The sequence below is a fragment of the Odontesthes bonariensis genome, chromosome 15, assembly GCF_027942865.1.
Source record: "Odontesthes bonariensis isolate fOdoBon6 chromosome 15, fOdoBon6.hap1, whole genome shotgun sequence".
NCBI lineage: Eukaryota > Metazoa > Chordata > Actinopteri > Atheriniformes > Atherinopsidae > Odontesthes > Odontesthes bonariensis.
In genome coordinates, this window is record NC_134520.1 from 24,219,100 (window position 1) to 24,239,811 (window position 20,712).

A 20,712-nucleotide genomic window follows, 5' to 3' on the forward strand; every position below is an offset into this window, starting at 1 on the left:
TCTCCAAGTCCACAAAACACATGTAGACCGGTTGGGCGAACTCCCATGCACCCTCCAGGATCCTGCGGAGGGTATAGAGCTGGTCCACTGTTCCACGGCCAGGACGAAAACCACACTGCACCTCCTGAATCCGAGATTCGACTATCCGGCGGATCCTCCTCTCCAGTACCCCCGAAAAGACCTTACCAGGGAGGCTGAGGAGTGTGATCCCCCTATAGTTGGAACACACCCTCCGGTCCCCCTTTTTAAAGAGGGGGACCACCACCCCGATCTGTCCATTTCAGAATTTTTTTCCAGAATACCACCCCCCACTGTCAGAGATCTGTAATGTGACATATATGTCACATTGGGAGTTAAGAACCTGGATAATTTCTCCATCAAGGAAAATTATGGGGGACGTAAGGATGTGTGACACCTGTGTCACGGTGGGTGACACAGGTGCGGCTTATCTGCAGATTTTCACATCTTCATTGTACACAAATGAATAACATAGCTAATTACACTGGTGGGACTGTTCAGCTGTTTCAGACTGATACCTCCGGTTCAGGCTGCTCCTCATCAACACGCACGTCTCTCTTTCAATCGCGGAAAATATTTTTCAATACTCATCTGGATTGAAGCAGCAAACATTCAGTGTAAGAGTTTAAAAAAAACTACTTTATTTGATTCGCAGCTGCTAGTGTTTAGACCTCGACAACCCAATTACATTTTTTTTTTTTTTTTTTTTTTAAACGGCAAACTTGCAACTAGTTAACTTTATAAAGAAGGCCTAATCGCTTGTTTGCTATGGGTCGGGACGGGACAACATTGTATTCAAAATATAAAATATTTTTATAGGACTTTTTAATGTGTGATTTTATAAAGGTGCACGTGATACCAACCTTTCGTGAATTCTTTCGGTTGAGCTAATCTAACGCGACGCTGAAGCTAGCAAGCTTCCACGCTTCCAGGGAAGCACGGAGGGGAGGGGCTGTGTGTGTGAGTAGGCTATGCGAGAGAGATGCGAGGGACAGAGAGACGGAGGTAGAGCAGGGAAAGGAAATGCAGCTTAACGATTACGAGTATTTTTTAAATAGCGTTAAAAATAATAATAAAAACGAAACGCAATATGTGGCGGCCGGTGTTTAATCTGTGGCGCACCGCCACGAATTAGTCTATGTGTGGGAAACACTGAAGGATTACAAATCAGTGCAGCAAAAGCAGAGATAGCATCTTACTTATTCAATGCATTGATCTTCCTTGATTAAAAAAAAATAAATAAATAATAACTTGCAATGGTCATTACTCACAATTCAACTTCGGCCGTGAAATCATGGTGTAAGGCTGAAATCATTATCACCATCAAAGAATCTTTGTACATAAAAAGCTGTCAATAAAATCGGTGCATAGCCTGCTACATGACGTCACTCTCCACAACCTCACCCATTTTGTTCTAAAAACGTTTGTGCAGCTTCTTTTATGCCATTTTCAGCAACACAAAACGTCACACTTTCACGTCGAGTTTTAGCAAAGTTAGCCCACTCTCAGTGAGGGGTATGAATATTTAAATGATTTTAATGAGATCACATCAAAGGGAAGGAGAGCTGTAACGCACAGAGATCCTACACTACAGCAGGAGGTGGACAGAAAGGAGGAAAGCATACTGTGAAGAAGAAGAAGACAGGTGAGAGGCAAACAGAAGAATCGCTTAGAAACAAACACACACAGCCAGAGATAACGCTATAATTCAGAATGCTGGACCGGCTCTGGTCCCCTCCTGTAGTGCCAGAGATGGAAAACAACATGGTGGTAGATACAAGACTGAAAAAATAAAACGCACACACACAGGAAAATCAAAAGACGGTAAAGGTTGAGAAGGAAAGTTGTCTTCCTCAGGAAGCAGACTTCCAGTGATGACCGAAAGGGAGAGGCAAACGTAAATAAACTTACTGCAGCTTCCAAGTGTGATATTATGATGAACCTAAATCAATTAGTTAAAATGTGCAATGTCTGATGGAAACATGTGTCTTACATGCTTGCTTTTGAAATAATGTAACTACCAATACCAATGGTCTTTGGTGCAAGACGAAATTAAGGGCAAAAACAATCACCAGTCATTACATTAAGCCCAAATGAATGAATAAATGGCAGCTTTCCAGCTCCTCTTCCTGCTTGTTTTCTGGGGAATTTGCTGTTTTCATTACCATACAGCTAGTGCAGCAATGTAGCTATACTGTGTGTTAGTCAATGACTGTATTTACCACGATTTTTTAAGTTGGCCCAAGGCTAACTCACTGCTCCTCCAGCTGATTGAGGTGGAGCATTAGTGCACCCTGTAGAGGTGTGGCTTTCGAGGCAGTTCTGAGGGGAAGGGTTGGGCGTTTTTGGGCTGTGTGGTTTAAAAAAAAAATAATAATAATAATAATAATAATAATTTAGTTTTCTCTTGCTTTGGGAATACACTGTCCACCTCAGGGAGCTTACAAATCTCTTATCTTCCGAGTTATATATCCATCACGAATACACAATCTATAAATCTTTAAACTAATTATAACCATTTACAAGTGAGGCCATTCTCTGTGTGTGTGTGTGTGTATTAAAAAGGAAAAGTGTGACTGACCAGGACTTTGACTGCCCAAAGTGCAGATAGTTGATGCTGTAGAGGTCCATGTCCTCGGTGTGCCATGCAAACGTTGTCTTCCACATGCCGAAATACAGGTACGGAGTATTGACACCTTCAATGACAATCCCACACTCCTGCTCCACCATGTCCAGCAGTGTGTTCAGGTGGCCAATGTTCCACTCTTGAATGTCCTGGAAAAAACAACGCACTGTCATGGCTAACATGTACAGAGATGCCACTTAATGGGTCTGCGAGGTCCATCAGTGACCACCAGATGGTGCTGTAATCAGCCAGATTAGTAGGATCTTATAATATCTCATGCCCTCAGCCTGACATTAAAAGTGAAAGTTACACCAACTGGTGGAGAAATCTTTTTTGAGACTGCCCACAAGACTTAAAAAAAAAAATTTTCAAGCAGCTTTCTTGTATTGACGATGTAATATACTGCATAATACAGTTACCCATGATCCCTACATGTGTTTATTAATCATCTGCAAAAATGTTGAGGAGTCTTTCAAGTCTTGATGACGAATATCATAAAATGGAAATACAAAAATGCTGACCAAAGACTAATTTAATACCTTTTTGAAAAAATTAAGAAAATAAATAGAAATGACAGCTAAAAATAAAACCCAGATCCAAAGGCCCTATAAAGCTAATCATTCTTAAATCAGTAAGCACTAACATATCTATACTTATTTAAAATAAATGGGTAGGTATGTAAGAGCTTTAACTAGTGCTATATATTTAAAGAAAATAAACAACCCTCACCTCATCATAGATAGAGCCACTAACATCAGCGCCATAAATTGGTGACACGAATGTCAGGTTCTTCCAGTACTTCCTCTCCAAGTCGTCAAAGTCTTTGTGGCGTGGTGTGCAGTACCTAAAGACAGAACAGGACCAATCACGTTTAAACAGCGTCAGTACACAGCACTTCAAGTAAACCGTCAAACATCCACCATTACAAGCAACTGAAACATTTGTCTCCTCTGTTGTTCTGCCTGTAGTTTGTATCGAATGGATCCTATTCACTTTCTGCAACTAAAAAACAAAATACAGAATGTGACGCTGAAGTCACTCATGTTCAATCTTGGGTACGTGGGTTTGTATACATGTCCCTGCACACTCAGGATCATGTTTTTATGCAAAGACAAGGGGAATAACCTAGAAAACTATATAGTTTCTCTTTCCTTGGCAGCAAGATCTCCAAACTGATGAAAACAATGTTCCTAATTTCATATAAAAACACATTACCACCATTTCTCAGCAGCACAATAGCCGCATTCGGACAGAGCTGTTCTAAGAACGCCGTTCTAAGAATGGTCCTCCTCGAATTTTGTTCTGATAACTGTCCTTCCCCAGTGGAACTGTTTCCGTCTGCATTCGCACACGAGTCGGGACCAGGTCGGGACTGATGCGGCGCAACCGTCTGCGACAGTGACGTGTTACTTTAGCGCCACACTCAACAACAAAACAAAACCTGCGAAAAGTAAGGAGAGAAGGAAAAAACACCACAAAGAAGCTAATATGGAGAGCGGGGAGGCCACCGTGTTCATGGTCTGCATGATGGTGATATTAATCATGGACGGTCACATCAGGCGTCTAACATGGCTGGAAGAGCACACAGAGAGTCAGGATCGAGCACAGGCGATAGTTCTTCGTTTCATGAAGGAAGGAGAGCAGAGCGCCGCAGACAAAGGAGACAACGTGTAAGTTTAACTTATTAAACACGCGCCGGTTGTGTCCGTGTCGTATGAGTAAACATTTCAGCCGTGACAGCATGACACGGGGCGTAGCTACCGACCACCAAACACCTCCGTCATATGTGTTCCTATAGAACCCAGAAAAGACCCGACCTTGGAGAAGGAGCTGAAATGGTTACAGGAACTGAGGGAGATGGTCCCGAGTTCCTGTATGTTGCGAATGTGGGAGAAAACGGCCCCGCGGATTAAAAGGTTATTAGAACTGCCAAAGGTTCCTACAGTCCGAATGCAGCTATAGATCCTGTTTTAATACAAATTTGGTTCTCATTCACTTTCTCTCTGAAGCATTTAGCAGCCACTAGAGGTTGGAAAAGAGTATCCCAAATAAACCCACAGCAACACCACTTTGGATAGCAAAGGGCCTATAAGAAGAATATATTCTCTCCTGGTTTAAACGTCCAACCCAGAGCATTAATCATCTCATCATCTCCATCCCTTTTAAACAGATGATAGGCAGAATCTAAAAACACAGCTTATGATAGTTCACGCATTCATTTATGAATGAGGCCACATAACTGGTGACCAACTTACTTCTTGCTGTTGGCAAGCTTGCGGTATTCACCAACAGTCATAGATTTCTTCTGAATGTTGTATTGAGTGAATAGACCCGATTGTCCAGTCACCACCTGCATGATAGGAGCTGGAATCACCATGTCTTCTATAGTGTCGTAGGACCGGCGTGGCTTCCAGCCCTCTGGGGGAATCACCTGGAAATGGAAACATGCATTGGGCTGAGAGTTGTACTGTATACCTTAAGGCGCTTATGAGAGCTAAAATGTAACTGCAAGACCTGACCAAGACTATAACGTATGTTTGGAGAAGACTTCAAGTGATATGTAAGTGAGAAAATATGTACAGTTGATGTGTCTTTACCTTTGCCAGGCCAGCACGATGAGCTCCTTGACTCTCCATGTAGACTATATATTTGGCAAAGTCTTTAAATTCCTCCATGGTGGGCCGGAAAGTCATGATTTTGCAGCTAGGGTTCTTGACAGAGGCTGCCGGCAGAGAGCCCAGGGGTGACTCAGAACCCGAACCACGTTCTGGAGCCACGTTTGACTTTGTAGGCTGAGCTTGGTTGAGATGTGGAGCAGCATTTTGTTCTGAGGTTTCTGCGGTATCAGGGGTTTCAGCGATTGCTGGCTCCTGGGTTGGGATCTGGTCTTGGCCTGAACTGGAACTGATAGCAGGAAAGGAGGCAGGAGCAGGATCAGGGGGTGAGGCCAGGGTAGGGCCAGGAGCCGACATAGTTTTCATGGGCATGTCGGTAGCCATTGGGTCCTTGAAGGATTGCAGGTAAACCTGTCGGAGAAAGTAAGTAAAAAACTTTTGCAAACTCATTCAGTGCAATACCTCCTCTATCTCTATACTCCTCACTTGTTTGTCACTTTGGATACAACCACCTTCATTCTTTACGAAGTTGTCTAAGGGTTACACTCACTTTTGCAACATTGAGTCACAAAATCAGAATATCAACCTGGGTGTTCTGTTAACATCATTGAATATCCACAACGCCGGTAGAGTCGCTGAATGGTGCACTAGACGTTGAAAGGGTCCTTTTCCCACTGAAAACAGTAGTCAGATGCTAATGGGCATCTCTTGGGTCTTTACCCTGGGGCAAATGAGGCTTTATACTGGGCTTTAATACAGCTGAATTCCCAATAACCCTTTTCATTCACATGCTTTGCTGTTATCAGCCAAAAGAACGAGTCAGAAAATGTGACTTAAATACAGCCCTACCAGAAGTCTTTGACTGAATCAACAAAACACAGCCTCAGAAAATCAACAGACAACTGTTGAAAGCTTAATGACCAACTTTCAGCCATACAGTCGGATGAATTGTTGTTGCTGTCACTGAGCAAAGTAAACAGAGTCTAGTAACACACATTGAAATTCTTACAACATCGGTTTCTAGTTACTATGCAAATTTACTTAACATAAACAAAAAAAAAAAACACACGAGATTTAATGTTTTGTGCTGTCATGGATTAATATCTAGATATAAGAGTTGAAACACGTGAATGACTTGACCAAAAATGTATCAGCAGCTCTCACTTTGTAAAAATACCAAATTTCCCAGTTACGGCTTTTATATGAGCAAGGTTGCCGCTTTTCTTTTTTAAAACACTCGATAATGTCAGCGTTTTAAGCACATCGAGCATTTTCATTCGTGAGTACAACTCAACATTTTCACAAGCCATACGTGCAACAAATAATAACCAGAAAATAACCAGCAGATCAATACATATTCAATATGCAGCCCAAAATGTAACAGTTCGGACATTAATTCCCTACATAGAAGCTGTGACATACTGCTTTTATAATAATCCATAAATTAAATAAACTTTTGTGCATTATTTCAGATTTTTCCCAGTTCAAGTTTGCAAATACTTACACTAATGTAACCTTTTCCTTGCAATTTACACCTTGTACTTCTAATGGGCTACGTTTTATGGATTTTATTACCATCTGTGCAGAAGTAAAATAAAAGCCCCTGTATAGTCCACGTACAACAGCTTTTTGATTTTAGAAAGTTTAACTTTGGCACGGGGGCGGGAAACTTTAGATTTTGCATTTGAAGGACGGCGGTCACAGCGGAAATGTTATTAGTTTTCACTTGGACAAAGCCAACAAATCAACAGAACCACATATATGTACCATAAAAAATATACACAGCACGAAGTCTTCCAGGAATGTTAAAACACCAGCAAATCTGCTGATACTTCACTTTAAAGCAAAGCAAACAAACTATAACGTTGACCTGTAGAAAGTATTTCACATCGCGCACAAACGCCCTCACCACAGGGACCATACTATACTGCTAACAGGTTTCAAGTAGCTAAATAAGGAGAAAAACTAAACGAACAAAAAAAAAAACACCCCAAGAATTACTTTAAACACGCAGAGCTGAAATTAGCACATACAATTCATCTTTCAATGACAGAAACCCGCTTTCTTGGTTACCTTGATTTTCACAAATAGGCCCGAGTAAATGCACACGTTTTTATAATTCCGCAATTAATGGCAGCTGCTCCTTCAGACCTTTAGATAATTTCAATAATGAATTGGGCATTTTCAAAAATAGGTTCCTCATTCGAAGGCCACATGACCCCAGCTGTCGACAAACCACAACAAAAAGGGGCCTACATGGACCCTTTAACTCCATCTTGGCCTGAAACTTAATTCATTGTTGCAACAAGCGTTCCTCTTACACAAAAACTGAGACGATGATACACGTGGAATATGCTTAAACGCGTTTAATGAAATTGGCTTGTGCGCCGAGTGTGATAATGCGAATTATTAGAATACGATGCTAAAGTTGACGCTAGCCCTGCACAGCTGACGTTAACTACTAGCATTTTATTTAAGATGACAGCGAACAAAAAACCTTAGCAGTGGCCCATCGCATGAAGTAAAATGCGGAACTCGCATACACGCCTAATGCAGTTTCTAAGTAATGCACATATGTAAACCATTCATTGTAATTTAAAAAGCCACAGTTCACCGTGCTATAACATTCGCTAGCCTGCAGCTAACCGATTCCATAGCTGCATTTAGAAAAAAAAATACAAAACACCGCGACGGCAGAACAACACACAAGTATTAAACGACTAAAACAGCCCCTGTATTTTCATGGAATGAAACCAGTAGGGAAAATATTACCTCCTGCAGATTACTGTCCTCTCCCTGTTTTGCTCAAGCGATTTGGTTTCGTTTAGTAAAGATTCCCAGTATCGATTTTCTTCTAGCATTAGCTAGATGAAACGGTTGAGGGTTTACGCCCATTTAATAAATTCTGTTTTGTGATTGGTTGACTGACGTAGGGGCGGGCTTATCTTGGTGAGAAGATCTGCAATATGATTGGTTTACTCTGCTGTAGTTATCTATTGACACACATATTAACCAATGAAATCGCACGCTGCCACCCTTGTTTGTGCTTAACACACACCACGCACGTACCGACTGCCGAGTATGGCAAGAGGGTGTAATGGTCCACTACCATAAGAAAAATAAGACACCTACGGCAGGAGCAAAATCTTGTGAACTATGCTGATCAGCTTCCTGCTAATTACGGTATTTGTAAACCATATCAATATCAAGCTACATTTTACGATAATCTTAAGGAGATCTGTGAATCTTTGCGCGAGGGTGGGCTTTAACATGTATAAAATTTAATCAAATGTCAGAAATGTTAAATTGTGTAAGCTCAAAATTTGGTGTAGTTAGAATTTATCACAGGAAGAAAAACCGACATTTTATCCTAGAACACAGGAAAGGGACAACAAACTGCCTCGTTCACAGCTGAACTACAACATCAAGAAAGTGTGTGTGTATGTATATATACATATTCGTCTCCAGTCTATTAATACAAATAGTCACTCAAAAATAAGCATACAGTATACCCAATCAACTTTTTATTGAGTAACACTGAAAATGTATAGACACAATTTGCACTATAAACATGTGCAAGGAATTCTAAAACTACATAACAAATCTAAAAACGGTCTAAAAATTTTACAATTTCAGAAAATATACATTTTCCCAGTATCTGCAAATATTCGTCTCCATTAAAACAGGAAGTGCTTGCATTAGGACACACACTGCTGATGAACTTCAACACCAGGGATTATACAATAAACGGATAAAGGCAACGGCAAAAACAGGCAAATTTTGCTTTGTTAAAATGCTACCAAATCTGAGGAGTGTGCGAAGTTTTCCCTCAGCCTTCAATGTAAGCATTTCCTGTTTCTTTTTTCTCAAATGAGGTCAAGTATCACAAGTGACAACTGGGAAGACAAAAAAAAAAACAATACAAAACAAAAAAACTGAAGCCCCAACACATATGGCAGTAAATAGATTATAAAAAGACAAAAGTACATGTTTCAACTTTATCAAAAATACAAATTAAGTATCTAGGCTCAATTAGGTTTAAGTGTTAGGGACAAAATCTAGAGAGCTAGATAGATGGGAGTTCTACTTTACATTCTTGGTCCATCGTATCTTTGGACTATTTCAAGGTAGATCTTTACAAAAGAAAGGAAATTTAAATCTGTCAGATTACACTTTTCTTTTCAATCCATTGTGTCTGTAAGTTTTATCAAACTCATTGGAGGTTTGATCAAATTCTGAGAAACTTAATTTGTCCAAAGAAATTCTCCTGTTTGAGAATATTTGGGGAGCCAGTATAGCAAGTTGTACAGTTTGATGACACTTCCTCTCATGCTGAACTCCTTCAGTTCAGTTTGTGCTTACAGAATTGGTCTTATTTACATTTAAAGAAGCAGTTACAGACCCTTCGTTCAGTTGTCACAAAGGTGCGATTTCAATCTACTAAATCATGCCAGAACAAATTAAAGAAACCAGTCAAACTGGTTTGACTGTTTGATTTTTCGTTTGGTTTTGATTGCACCATAATGAAGATCAACCGCAGCTAATGTAACTGCAAAGCATATAGAAATCAAGATGACGGATAATAGCCCAAAAATAGCTTTATACAAAAGCATCTCCAAACAACTTGGGGAAACGGTAGAACCACTTTCGACAAGTCCCAAACGGAGGAATTTTGTTATAGGGTTAGGGACAACATTAGCAATGGTTAATAAAAAGCATAACGGCGGGTTTAAAAAAAAAAAAAAAAAAAGAAAAAGAATATTGATGCCATTAATGGAGTAATGTTACGGTCAGTCTCTCCATTGACAGTACAGCATAGCAGATTTACTGTGAAAATGGTAGCATTTCAGTCCAAAACAAATAATCAAAAAATTGTAGTTTTATAATCATAGAAAATATATTAAGAAAAACTGATTCTTTATTGCCCCTACTGAAAATGCCCCTTACGGTTTTCATTGCGTTTCCTCAAGGTCTAAGCAAGCAGAGCCAATGATCATCGCCCTTGGCTGTACCCTGGGAAAAACTGATTAAGAATATCTTGCAGAGGTTTGTTGACTGACATGGAGTAGTTTTTGCCCATGTCGTGTCTGCAGGCCGGGCAGGTGTACACTTCTGCTTTGAAAGATCGTTGAAGACATTCCTGAAGTGGAAAAGAAGAACAGAACATCTTTAAATAAAAAATAAAAAAAAACTGAGTAACAGATTACTCTTAACCAGAGCTGCTGGTGAATTTCAGCCACCCTTGTCAGAGCTACAGTAGATGCATACAAGTCAAAAAGAGGAGATACTATGTGACCACATCATTTAAGATAACAGTTCCGACCCTTTTCATATCTTTTGCATCAGTAGTGTGATTAAATGCAAAGAGGCCATATTTGCTAGATTTGCTAAATGTTTTCCCCTTTTCCAGAAAGTATCTATGGAATGAAAGCTAATCCAAAAGCTCAATATATTTCAACAGTAACATGTCAATGCTATTAGCCCTTTTCCACACAGATCAGGCTACAAACGCAGTAAAGAAGATTCCAGTTTTTGTTTTATTTACTCATACTGAGCAAAAAAAATAAATAAAAAAAAATTAATAAAAAAATTAATAAAATAAAAGTGGTTTATGAGCATCTGATTTCAACCAACATTTCTGCAGAAGTGTGAGTGTTTCTAGAGTTGCGTAGTGGCATGTTTTTGCTGTCCCAGCTCCTCCTCAAGGCCACAATCTACTGTTGAGCATGTCTGAAGTGTTGGTGAAAAATTTGAATTTAATGTAATGCACTGATGGCTCCATCCAGCTTTGTCCAACCTTTTTGGAAAAATTCAACATGTTGAGTCCAGGTCAGTTCTGTTGGCGAGTTAGCTTACTCCAGTTATTTGTTCAGCTTAGCAAATGAGTGCATGAGCAGGGAGCTAGCAATGACGATGGAAAGTGGACACGAAGAGTCAAGAAACTGATGATCAATTCAAAAGATCAGCTTTGTATCAAATTGCCTGAAAAAAAGAAGCAGCAATGTTTATGTTTTTTTTTTCCAAATCTGCAGTTTTCAGTTTTCCCTTATTGTAAAACATACAACCATCTCCTGCACAGGCAAGTTATGTCTTCCTGTGCGGGCGTCGAATATACGCCCTTGCCGGCAGTTGGGAGCCATCTTTGTGGTGAATTTAGGTGCTATTTTTGTTAACCCAAAAGCTGGCAGCATGAGCACAAGCATGAGCTTCCACACACACAAACATGTTGATTCAGCTACATAAACACCACTACTTGTTCATAACAAATCAACGTTGACCCTCCCCTTTCTTCCTCTGTTGCTTACAGATAGGACAAAGAGGCACTAAAATCCCATCTTTATTAGGCAATGTGAAAAGTCTTAATCATCTACCAACTAGAATATCAAAATCAACCATGCAACGTTAATCAATCAAGGACGGTTTATTACGACAGTAACGGTTTCGTACCCGGCAGACATTGTGTTGGCACTCTGTGGTGACGGGCTGGTAGACCACTTCTTGGCAGCAAATGCAGAGGAAAACTTCTTCAACTTTGCTCAAGAATTTCTGTAGGAATCAAACAAACGAATCACAATCAACCCAAAAATGTATACACATCAGTTCCCATTTTGTTTTGTTTTTTATTCCCAATCAAGTGACAGCTCTCCAACAGTTAATGCAAGAGTCACTAAACACTTGGGACATAATTTTCTAAAAATGACAGATGAGCTCCAATGTCTCAACAAAATGACCCATCTGAAGGAAATTTGTTCAGTTTGGTTTGATAAGTCCTACCCCACTTAGCACAAAAAAGCTTAAATCAACATTGCACGATTTGAACTGTCAAGGGCTTGTTTCTAACATGGAAAAGTTGTGCTTTCAGCTCTGAATATCTAAAGAAAAAACCCTTCTGGTAAATCTGATGAAATGTGCAGTCATCCTCACCGGTCCAAGTGACAGTGACTCCATGGCTTCGTCCCACAGTTTCTTGTTTTGTTTATCATTCTTTATGAGGGCTTTCTGCTCCCGGGATAGCTTGTACACCTCCACTTTGACCTTCTTAGACTTGGGTGGTGAGGAGGTTTTGGGGGTTTCTGAGAATAACCAAGAAACAGTTTTCATTTAATAGGCTGCTAGGGTGTAAAGGCAGAAAGGTTTGCTCAGACATAATCTGCCACCTGCACCCAGAGATTATGATCACCCCTTCCAACTGTATCTTTTTCTATATACCACAGGTGGTACTTTCAATGATATGAACCTGACTGCATGGCTCTGGGGTGGTTTGCAGAAATGACAAAAAAAAAAACAAAAAAAAAAAACACATAAATTGCAACCTGTAAGCAACACTGTACAAAGAACATACCAGTGCCCTGAGACTTTCTCTTCCTCTTTGTTTTGCTGGGCGTCGCTTCCTCTTCCACTTCATTTTTGTTCTCTTTCTCTTTCTGATAGCCTGCAGGATACTACAACAAGAGTAAAAAATATATAATACAACACACAGAATGAGAGTATGCAAACTAGTGAGTGTAGAATTGCCATAGTAACAAAACAAATGCATGCAAAGTGTAACCCTATCTTTACCTGCATGATGATACCAAGCTTCTTGATGCGTTCTTTGCCATCTCTGGTCCATGGCGCCGGTTCGTCATCATCACGTTTCAGCAGGTACCGCCACACCAAGAAGCCAGACTTTCCTTTCTCTGGCCAGTACTTGACCACCTGAGGGAATTGAAATAAAAGTAAACCTACAATGTAACAGTTAAGTCACACAGTCTATGAGTATAGTTCCCCAATTGTCACTCGCTCATGTTTGTTAGCTGCGTTTGCGGTGTGCATGTGGACATCTCCACTCCCCCAATTACACATAACCCATCCGGTTTTCGCTCACACCTTGTATATTCCATCATATCGGTTTCCTTCTTCAGGACAGTATTTACTGTGCTTGCGACCCTTGCAGCTCCGCACAACTCTGACTGATTTGCCATCCTTCCAGTTCTTGGACTCGGCTCCATGTTTGTCATTGACGGGGACGTTGCAGTTGAGAGCCAGAGCTCTAATGGAGCCAACAGCAAGAAATTAATGTACAGAAGAAAAAAAAAGAAAAACTTAAGCAGAAATGCTGTTATTTCAAAGCCATACCGGTTCATGTGGGTAAGTGTTTGATCACATGACTGCTCGGCAGTTCTCTTGTTCCCAGACAGATCTCGCCCTCCTGAGCCAGTGTAAGTGAACTCATTACCATCATCCTATAATGAAAGGTAAAACTAATATTAAACACAAAAAAAAAAAAAAAAAACAATCGTTTGGCATCAGAAATAAAACACTTGTAATGAAGAAAGACTGGGTTTTATTTTAGAATGGGACTTTTACTGATAACACTACGACATAGTTTCATGTGCGCCTGATTTGAAACTTTATTTTCATTCATTTAATTACATTTAATGAAACTTTGATAAGATTTCTCTGAAAACCAACACAAAGGGAGATAGAGCAGCATACCACGTCATCTTCATAGCCTCCTGCCAGGACCAAAGAGAAGGCACCATCATTGCTTCTGCCATGAATTCCAGCAACATGAGGCCTGTGGACACCAGATTCACTGACCTAGGAAAAATGCAAAAAGATTTTAAAAAATGAATAAATAATGAAAAATTAACCAAATTAACTATGATGATTGTCGCTTCTGTTCAAACTAAAATCTCTGAAAATTTATGAGCAAAGATTTCAAATTCAAAGTAACATTTACATGTTTTATATACAATTTTAACAAGAATTCATCAATTCCAAGCATTTCCTAAACTGCCAAAATGAATTCAAGGTTTATTAGACAGACCTGCACTCTGAACTTCCAAAGAGAGCCGACAGGGACGCCGGGGATGGGGCCATAGTGGTTGGACGGGACAATGGTGCACTGCTTGGTTCGACCCACGCATGCCATTCCCTGGAGGGTGACAAGTTTAAGACACAACTTTAAGACTTTTGTGTTTAGCTGCGACATATCCATCATACATCAGAGAAGTATCATATATCTAGAGGTACCTACGCCTTATCATAATTTTAGATGCATGTGAAAAAGATAAACCAATTTTAACGTGCTTATACGAACAAGATTTGCCATCACCTTGCCCCAGTCTCTCTGGCTAGAGGAACTTGCAGAAGCCATCTTGGCTTTCTTCTTGCTCTCCTTCAGCTTCTCTCCAGCCAGCACAACCTCACTGGTGTCATTACGACAATTTGGGCAATACCTTAGAAGAAAACATAAAAGATAATCTCAGCATATTGATAACGGTAATCCTCTGGGCAATGAAACAAAAGTTGTAAATGTGGATGGTTCGTGTGTTTATTGTTTACGCTTTACATTTGATTAAATGAAAACACTGAACGCATCGTAGAGTTCAGAATCTACTGACCAGTCTTCATCTTCAGGGATGGAGCTCAGTGGAGGATTCAAACAGTAGATGTGATACGCCATGTCGCACTCATCACACAGCAACTGTTTGTCGGGATCCTGCTTGATGCCGCAGATGTGGCAGTTACACCAGCGACAGTTTTTTTTCAGATCATCCTTACAATGCTTGCACTCTGGTCCATTTGATCCTGTAGAATACAGATATTTAAAAAAAAAAAAAAATCAGACCCCATCTTGAAATGCAAGTCAAAATTGTGACGATTTCCAGGTTAAAATTTCTCTTAAGATCAATAGCTGCCAATAAACAGGTCTAAGATGGGGGGGAAAAAAAAAAAAAAAAAAAAAAAACCTACTTTTTAATGGACTCTCAGACCCAGCGGGGGTGTCGCTCAAAGATCCAGGCTCCTCGATTTTGTAGATTTCAGTCAGGAACATGATCCGGCAGTCATTAAGAGAGTCACCAGCATCACTGCAACCAAAGAAAAACTGTCAGTGTCCTGAAAAACAGTGATATACTTGCACGTGCAGTTTTATTCAGCCACCCAGTGATACAAGAGGAGGAAATCTGTTTTGACCCATCTACTGCTGTGGCCTTACAAACTGAGATACTGTAACAATGAGACCTCCAAAGACACCGTTCACCTACCACCACAGCTAGTGAAACATTGTGAGTGTGAAACAAGTTTTGTGGTAACTGCAAACATCATAATTCCACATCTTAAAACAGAACATCGGCCTTACCCAAGAATGATCTTAGCATAGATCTCTCGCTGGGTACGAGTCTCCCGCTTCCTCTGGATCTCCGCATCATACCAGTATCCACGCTCCTTGGGGTCATCTGGGTTGTAGTTAACCATAACAACCATCCCTGGCTCCAGCTGGTGCCACTGGTACACCGTACGGGCCCGCGGGCGAACATCTTTAGCCAGCAGCTGAATCTCTCCGTTCTCCGGGTAACTGTAACCGTTATTGTGATAACGTATCATTTGGTAGTTCAGCTAAAAGCTGCGTGCCATCACAGGAGTTCACACAGTACAGCTGTCAAGTCTAACCAAAACGTATTAAGACATGTCTGAATGGTGATAAGACCCATTGCTAAGCCACCAGGCTGGAACAGTTAGATTAACTCTCCCTCCAACACTAATGCACTTGCAACTGCAAAAGATAACACCTTTCACAGAGGGAAAAGCAGAAAGACATTTGTGTGAAGTAAAAGAAACAAGCTCTTCCACTGTTAGTGCTCATTACTCATGAAATAAGTTCAGCAAGGATTCATTTCATCACCGTGGTCACTACGTCCATCACTCAAATCTTAATCTAAACTTCTGAAATGACATCCCCAGCAATCGATTGTATGAAGTCATTTGTATGAAGTCATTTTGCATCAGTAAATTAACGGTTTACTTCGTTTGGAGAACAAAATTAGCGCAGTGTATACTAATCTAATAAACTAACAGAGCAATGTCTTTCTTTCAGTCGATGGCAAGAGGGAAATTTTTGATTGAAAGAAGTTTCACTGAGTGATATTAGTGTCATAAAGTGCCTTTCTTTCCATTTGGAATACATCATATCACTTTATGACTAAGGAATCAAATGTAGTTTGCCATTCTGCCTGTGCAACTCTGACATTTTCAGCTCAAGCATTCAGACCATTTAGTCATACTGTGTTTGGGGTATTACTACAATAACATATGCCTGCCCTGTACACTGCCCCAGAGCTGACTGGAGCAAAAAAAGAAGATCAGAGGAGGAGGCGTGGTGGCCTCTCACCACCACGGTCCATCTGATTCCTGCATTATCCTTAACAGAGATCGTTTCCCATTACTTCTCAGTTAAGTTTGAGGCCACTGCGAGTGCGAACGGATCTGAGGTTCTGTTGCTGCCCCCCCCCCCCGGCCAAGGCTCTGAGCTCTCTTGTTCTTTTCTAACCATGTTCTATATACTATATTGAATGAAAGGTTATCTGAAATGTTTCCACTTCAAGTTGTTGTGAACCACAGTTGGATTTGATAATTGACAGCTTTGAAGAAAATAAAATGCTGAATACTAGCAACGGATTCTTACTCTTCATATTTGACATGGTACAGGATCTCCTCCTCCGGCGGCTGTGTGTCTGCAGCCTCTTCTTTGGGCGTTTTCGTTGTCTTTGTAACGTTCAAAATCTGGGCCTCGAACCATGCTCCCATGTTTAAGTCTCTTGCATCCACCAGCTCGTTGATCTTCAGACACACACAAAAAAAAAAGTTAGAAAACGGATCAGACGCATTTTACAACCAGAAGTTTTTGGGGTTTTTTTGTAATTAACTATTAATTATTTCCATAGAAATATAAACATTTCTGCATTTGGCTTGTCAAATTAAACATCGTCATAATGGCTTTAAATATGTTTTTACAGATCAACATGATCTGTAGATTCATGTTAACTATATGAACAGCCATTGCAAACTTGTAAAATCAAAGGACTATTGATAAAGCAAGTTGAAGATGCCGAAAATCAAATTGCAGAAAAAGGTGGGGATGAAAAGCATTTAAAGAAAGCAGTTTGTGCACCAAAACAGCAAAAACAGCAAAATCTGCAGCATCGCCTAATACACATGCAGCTGCATAGATGGAAGAGAACACACCCAAAAGAAAGGGTTGAGTTTGAAACCGATGGGCTACCTGACCCCTCTGGAAATCAAAATGACTTAATATTAACTTCTGAAGTTTAAGTGATTGCTGCTTTCTCACATCTGATCATTCTTGGCATGAAATGGGAATTGATACAATACGACAGTAAAGTTCTTGAAGCCAAAATTGTCGTTTTCAACGTTTGATTAAGTACATCCTGCTGCACACCAAATGAGTTGCATCATCCCTACAATGAAGTTACATGTCTGAGAACTAAAAAATGAGGAGCAACAAAGATTGAGCTGAACTGTGTAAGGGCATTGAGTTAATTATGTTGTTGAGTGTTAAAGAAAAAAAAAAACACCTCTTATAAGCTTCAAATTAACCATGTACAAATATAAGAAATGTCAATAAACAGATTTTGGCTCCAACAGTAATTTGTATTATTAATTCCTTTTCTTGGTAAGCTGAGCATAGATTTGAACACTACAGTATATTTACAAATTTCTCATTTTCTGCAGGAATAAATCAACTTTTAACCAGCTAAACATAACACCAATTTAAACTTTAAAACTTACCTTGTAAAATCCAAATCCAGGATCGACGAGCTCTGAGGTGTTTGTCTGAGCCGAAGTTCCAGCGGTTTGACCCTCTACCTCACCATGAGTTGAGTTCTTGTCCGACTCGCTTTGGGTTGAACCACAGCCAGAATCAGAGTCGGAGAGCTCAGCTTCTTTGTCCTTGCTTTTGACGACATCAGCAGGGGGCGTCTTCTGCCTAACAAGTAGCTGCACTATGTCGTTTAGGCCCACGTTATAGTCGAATATGGTATGGCCATCTTCCATCTGATATTAGAAACACACACACACACACATATATACACACACACACAATATTAACAAACAAAAACAAATAAATACATTTTTTTTTATAAAATCAGCACTTTCCAATTTATTTAATGGTTAATCATTTATTCAACGTCTTAAATAGTCTACATTTGTGACTGCCACGAACATCTAAAAGATCATTGCATTTCAGGACTCGCCAAGATATACGAAACAAACAGGAAACGCATCAAAAACACGTCGCCTCACCTGCTTGCCGCGATAGAAAAGCCTTTGTCTCTCTGGCTCCACCTTGAACAGCTCCATGATTTTGAGACGAAGCTCGTCCACCTTGGTCAGTTTAGACAAGGAATCCACCCGGTGGGTTTCTTTCCCATCCATTGTGCGCACTTGAATCCACATTGCAGCTGCCCTATTTCAACACCCAGATTGTAACCATGTTATAGCAAAAGCTGTTCACCAAGATTTCAATCTAGTGTATTATTAGATCTCTTATCCAGGAAGGCACATAATGTTCAAAACCAGCACAGTTCATGATGCATTTCTAACAAGTTAATCACGCCGTTTTGGGGCTGGATCATCTCTTGTTTTGCCAAATTTATCAGGAAACAATGATTGTATATTTTAATAAGAACCAAAACGTGACTGTTAATTATTTATTTATAAAGGAGTTTAATTCCAACCGAGTGCAAAGGAAAATCTTTGCAGATAAAAGTACTAAATTCCCTATCCTTCAACAGTGAATAGTGCTTTATGGGAAACAACTATCTACTATTGTTCTGTTTAATCAGACGTGTAGATGAGGCTCATTACCAGGGAATAGAAACACACTACTACACAGACAAAGTCATTTGGCAACTGAATGATACCCATTTCTCGGGCCAATTGCGTGCGTGTATAGTGAATATGAATGAGTACAATTTGTGTGAGTCATCTTAAAAGTGACCACTAATGCTGTGACTCACCTCTGAGGACTTCAACAGAATGTGACTCACATTCTGTTGAGGTCCTCAGATTTTAAATTAAACTTTCCCTCTTCGTCCCCAGCATCACAAGAACCTTTCAGCTCGCCCCAACCCCCCCCCCCCCCCCCCCTTTTTTTTTTTTTTTAATAGACTGAATGAGACCCCATCAGATCATCCAACCCATTAAGTCCAGTTTTCTCTCGCTGCTCAGTTTACTGTATTGTGGAGCTGATAGTAGTGGGCTGTCACTTCATCAGAAAAATCAGAAAGGGAGGGAACAGTCCGATTTAAATACAGTGCGGGAAACTGAGCTGCAGGCCACTCCCAGTTCTTTTAAAAGCACATCCGGACGCGAGGGACGGCTAGCAAACAATGTGCCTTCGCTCCCTGACAATAAAACAAGGAGAAATACTAAAGCATGTTTACGTCTGAATCAATTATTATAATCCTAGAGTTATACATTTCCCACAGATATTCATGCTTAAGTCGTAGAAGTGAAAGGAGAGCTTGGCGACTGCTTGCTTTTTTACTTTTGCGCTCTCAGCTGAGGTCTTCTTCCTCTACTGGCTCGAAAATAACCAACGGTCGAAAACAAAACATTATATTAACATAAAATATACTCATGTATACATCTCCCCCCCACTCATGATGCACTAAACTAGAGACATCATCCATTCTGTTTTAAAGTGCGGAGGAAAACATCAGCTAATTCATTGCAAGCCAAAGCGGACGAACAGGAAAATAAGCAATCTTGGGTTAGCGTACTTGTTTTTCTCCATGGGAAGCGGTGCAGAGGCGAAGCTAACAGACTTAACCATGTGTTGTACATTATGTAGCAGATAAACAACACAAGATAACAGCTCTCAGTAGACAAGTACATCATCCGTCCATATCAATGCTTACAGCAAACCACGTTACAATTTATTGTTGCAGAGGTTTTTTTTTTTTTTTAACGACTATATCCTCTGAAGGTTACCAGAGTAAAGTGAAAGCCATAGAGCCTGTCTGGATTACTTTGAGTTTAATCTTTTTCAACTTGATATCTAGTAGACTGAAGATTTATTTCAAACAAAAATAAAATGAGATAGGACTTTGTCAAGTTAGCTAACCTTACAATGCTAGCTACAGAGTGGAGTTGTCAATAAATACAATTTTAAAAGTTAGCAAAACAGGTAGGAAAAACTGTTTTACCTGTTTGTTCGTCCAAATGAAAACAAGAAATCAACGTTTAAGGAATACTGTGCTCGTTTTCCCTAAGTTACTTCTTTGAAGGGTTGGCACGACCAACTCTATGCCTTGGTGGAGATGGATCAATGAGTTATTCTTCAAGACTTTAATATCCCGCCTGCTCTAAAAGTGCATGCTACGCCATTGGTTGCTTGCTTCTGAATATATCAAGTTGATTGGATAGTAGAGCTGTCAATCTCGACATTGACTGGAGCTTAGCGTCAGCGCGCGAAACGACCAACTCGTGGGTGCAACTCTCCAACGGATATTTATCGCGAGATTATGAGGCACCCCACAAACCGGTAACCCAGAGAGACAGATGGTGGTTCTGCTAAATAACCTCGGTGGTTGAGCTGCTTATTACGTCTCAAACATGTCTGCCTCGTGATTTGGTTTCAGAGTGAATGCCTTCCTCAAA

At 40.2% G+C, this 20,712-nt stretch overlaps 2 protein-coding genes across 3 annotated transcripts in view; both read right to left on the bottom strand.

Moving 5' to 3' along the window:
• kdm4b (lysine (K)-specific demethylase 4B) overlaps window positions 1-8,135 on the bottom strand; it is a 37,825-nt gene extending 29,690 nt beyond the window's left edge. For both annotated transcript variants that reach the window (XM_075485603.1, XM_075485604.1), the window contains exons 1-5: window positions 8,032-8,135; window positions 5,242-5,670; window positions 4,900-5,075; window positions 3,374-3,488; window positions 2,600-2,793 (exon numbers count right to left, since the gene is read on the bottom strand). In XM_075485603.1, coding sequence (XP_075341718.1) covers window positions 2,600-2,793; window positions 3,374-3,488; window positions 4,900-5,075; window positions 5,242-5,643 — 887 coding nt within the window. In that variant the 5' untranslated portion in view covers window positions 5,644-5,670; window positions 8,032-8,135. The remainder of the gene's footprint in view (window positions 1-2,599; window positions 2,794-3,373; window positions 3,489-4,899; window positions 5,076-5,241; window positions 5,671-8,031) is intronic.
• A 616-nt stretch (window positions 8,136-8,751) lies between these two features.
• On the bottom strand, window positions 8,752-20,373 carry uhrf1 (ubiquitin-like with PHD and ring finger domains 1). The gene is made up of 17 exons (XM_075485605.1): window positions 20,259-20,373; window positions 18,352-18,514; window positions 17,836-18,102; window positions 16,712-16,866; window positions 15,389-15,604; window positions 15,001-15,116; window positions 14,649-14,835; window positions 14,360-14,483; window positions 14,072-14,179; window positions 13,738-13,842; window positions 13,378-13,484; window positions 13,129-13,291; window positions 12,820-12,957; window positions 12,602-12,701; window positions 12,184-12,332; window positions 11,707-11,805; window positions 8,752-10,399 (listed from the first exon to the last, which is right to left on the bottom strand). The coding sequence occupies exons 2-17, from the start codon at window positions 18,502-18,504 to the stop codon at window positions 10,253-10,255; spliced, it is 2,334 nt and encodes a 777-aa protein (XP_075341720.1). The 5' UTR covers window positions 18,505-18,514; window positions 20,259-20,373; the 3' UTR covers window positions 8,752-10,252.
• Between the last annotated feature and the right edge of the window lie 339 nt (window positions 20,374-20,712).